This window comes from Octodon degus, unplaced genomic scaffold, assembly GCF_000260255.1.
Source record: "Octodon degus isolate 3935 unplaced genomic scaffold, OctDeg1.0 scaffold00094, whole genome shotgun sequence".
Lineage (NCBI taxonomy): Eukaryota > Metazoa > Chordata > Mammalia > Rodentia > Octodontidae > Octodon > Octodon degus.
In genome coordinates this window covers 9,290,462-9,293,673 of record NW_004524670.1, presented here as the reverse complement: position 1 = coordinate 9,293,673, position 3,212 = coordinate 9,290,462, and the positions used below count along the sequence as shown (strand labels likewise).

The 3,212-nt window shown below is 43.0% G+C and overlaps 1 protein-coding gene across 6 annotated transcripts in view; it reads left to right on the top strand.

Moving 5' to 3' along the window:
• Window positions 1-3,212, top strand: part of Ptpn3 (protein tyrosine phosphatase, non-receptor type 3) — a 163,529-nt gene that overhangs the window by 88,887 nt on the left and 71,430 nt on the right. For 5 of the 6 annotated variants that reach the window (XM_004638079.2, XM_023722945.1, XM_023722943.1 and 2 more), the window contains one exon: window positions 2,613-2,657. The exons of the other annotated variant lie outside the window; for it this stretch is intronic. In XM_004638079.2, coding sequence (XP_004638136.1) covers window positions 2,613-2,657 — 45 coding nt within the window. The remainder of the gene's footprint in view (window positions 1-2,612; window positions 2,658-3,212) is intronic. 6 annotated transcript variants of the gene reach the window in all.

Sequence of the window (3,212 nt, the reverse complement as noted above, 5' to 3'; positions counted from 1 at the left end):
CTGGCATGTGGTGCTGGGGGATTGAACCGCGGTCCCTGATGCTTTTGCTAAGCTTGTTCTAAGTAGGTGCTTTAGACCACTGAGCCATCTCTCCAGCCCGGTCACTAAGTTTTTGAAGATAGCCTTGAACCTGTGTTGCTCCTGACACACCCTCCCAGAGTACTGGGATTACACAGGCACCACTGTGCCTATTGTCTTTCTTAGAATTAACTGGTTCAGAGCCAGCACCTGTTTCCTTGCTAATGTGGGCAGTGTCCTGTGTCTATCCCCCCCCCCCAACTTTTTCTAATGCTAGGGTAGAAGTCTACCTTTAGTGCACATTTTTGTGTGTGTAGGGATTTGTTTTTCCAGTACAGGGGATTAGACCCAGCACCTTTGTTTTATTTTTTTGGAGACAAGATCTCTCTAAATTGCCCGTGCTGGGCTGGAATTTGTGGTCCTTCTGCCTCAGCCCCCAGGGTTAGGATTACAGGCTGCGATTACAGATTCTCTCATCTGACTTTTTTATGTGAGGAATTTTTCCTGTATTCCTGGCACATGGTATCTTATTAGGCTCTGACTTTGCAGCCTGTCCAATCATGAACTCTGTTTTTAAGGGAATTTGGTTCCTAAGAGTTAGAGGAGTACAGAAGTAATATTTGTTGGTTTTAAAAGGATCTAGGCAAAGAGATGTTCATTGCTTATTTCCTGAATTTAAGGTCATAGGTGGGGTATGCTCCAAGAGGTCATTACATTTCTCTAGCTAGGCATTCCAGATTTGTACATAACTTCTCTTTATCCCAGTTGTTGAATATCTTTTTTGTTACAAGCCTCCACAACTGCTGTTTCTGATAAATTTAGATCATTCTAAACAGAATTTTATTTACTGGCAGTCTAATTAAAATTTAAGCTCCTTCAAGATACCTACTAAGTCTTCTATGTTCCAGTGACATTCCACAGTTCTGATTTCTTTACATGTGATTTCCTAGGGTTGACTCAGAACCTCCCCCCAGTGTACGACAAGGTGGCCTGTGGTGAATGCTAATCTCTGGGTTCTGGTTCTCCTTTATGTCCCTAGGAAAATACACTGGCTAGTTGGGCTCTTCAGTGAAAGCCCAGGTTTACCAGCGGATTATCTGTAACTCTCTCCTCTCTTCTTTCTCTCAGTAGTATTGTAGCGGGAGAGAACACTTAATTCTAGTTGAATGTCAACTTGGATAAACATAGAAACAAACTAGAAAGGACAGATTATGTTCTCTTAGGTGGAAAAGAGATTGCAGCACCAAATGCCATGAATCAACACACATATGCAATGTCATCTCTCCGTATAAATACATGTAGTTGTTAATTGTAATTGAAGTATTAGTATCAGAGTTAAGACACGTGCCCTAAATATTTTAGTCATTAAATGTGTAATAAATTGTAGCCTACTGAGATTTTTCTCATAAATATCTAGGTAAAAATAAGACATAGCTGACCCTGCATATCTGGAGCATCAGTTTTTTTATCTGTCACAAAAAGAGATGGTGGTGCTGATAACACTGTCATTAGGAGGCTAAAAGCAGGAGAAACTACAGAGTACCAGGTGCATGGTCCAGAGAGCTGCATTTGTAATGTTGGAATACTGTTGAAAGTGTCACATCTCAAAAAGCCAGCCTCTTGACCTTTTTCAATCTGAGACGATACGACAGTGATTTGTTTAAATTACTGAAATGACCTCTGTCCTGCCCTGTGTACTTTTGCCATGTCTGTATTAAATTTCAAGAGGTTTCCCTTTTGTCCTTCTGCCCAGACTGTGGAATATCTATTCTATTTGAATCTGGGTTTTAAAAGAGCAGGAGCTAGCAGCCAAGCGTCTCTAAGTATAAATGTCTGCAGACATTTTAGAGTGTGCAGAGTTGGTGGTGGCCTCCTTTTTTCCATCTGTCTCAGGGCCACACTGGAGCCTCACAGCCTGGGCCTCTAATGAGTGGCTTACAAACCAGGCCCAAGGCTTTGGATTGGCACCCACTGGTCATTCACAGGCCAGTGCAGCATACGTCTTGGACATCCCAGCAACTTCTGGTGTCCTGATAGTTATGCTTTCATTCCAGCACCCACAGTTCCTGGGACACAGGGGAAAAACCCAGCCGAGGAGGTATCTTCACAGACCCTCGTCCTCCTCCGAGCAGCTTCCTGCAGAGGGAGTGTGGGTGTGTGAACATTGGCATAGTGTTCAGAACAGTGTCCTGGCTGTGTGTGGGCTGCTTGTGCGGTGTGCTTGTGGGCCCCAGCGCCTGACTAGGAAGGCCCAGGCTCAGGCCAGGGCTGCCCACCAGCAGCAGCAGTGCCAGCAGCATCAAAGATTGTAGGCAGGCGACTTCCACTCTTCCATTCCTGCTCAGCCGGCACTGGTTGAAAACTGCCCCAGCCTGTGGAGACTTAGCGTATCAACATAAGCCGTCTTGATGGGGTAGCCCTGAGTACAAGATAGTGTCTGATACCACTTAAAATATGTAAAATTGTATTTTGTGTATTTTGCTTTTCAGATATACAGGTCTTATCCTTCACTCATCAAAAAAAAAAAAAAAGAATGATTTTTTTTTTTGCTTATTTTAGTTGCATGTGAATTAATGAAAATAATTGTTTCATAGGCACTTGTATTTCTTACAACTGAAGATGGATATTTGTGAAGGAAGGTAATGAGAATTTTACATTTTTCTCTTCCTATCAGACTGGCCAAATTCCTGGTTTTAATCTAATGAGCATGCACTTCTGGCAGCAATATTAAATCTAAACAAAGACTGGATGTTGAAAAAAAAAAAAACATGATACTTTGGACATCTGTTTTTCAACTCAGTCTTGGCTTAGAGAAGCTGAGGACTGATAACTATCTATCTGGTAAGGACCTGTAAAGTTTGAAAAGGAGAGAGATCCGGAATGTACAATGCTCATTCGGTGAGGCCAACTGGTCCTAATTCAGGCCCTGCTCTGAGCCCTCCAGCTCTATCAGTGATAGATTTTCTCTGGGAAGGTTCTGCCTCAAAGACATAAAAATCTTCTTTCATAGCCACACCTTCTTGCTGGTTGACAAAGCATCCATTGATATCCTAGAAGGGAGGTAAAATTCCAAACTGGTGGTCTGGGAGCTTCCTCCAAATCCTTTGCATTCTCTTGAATCATGAAAGAAACTGCAGCAGGCAAACTGGTGGAAACGGCCACGTTTTATTTCCATTCTTACCGCCCGCGCCCTC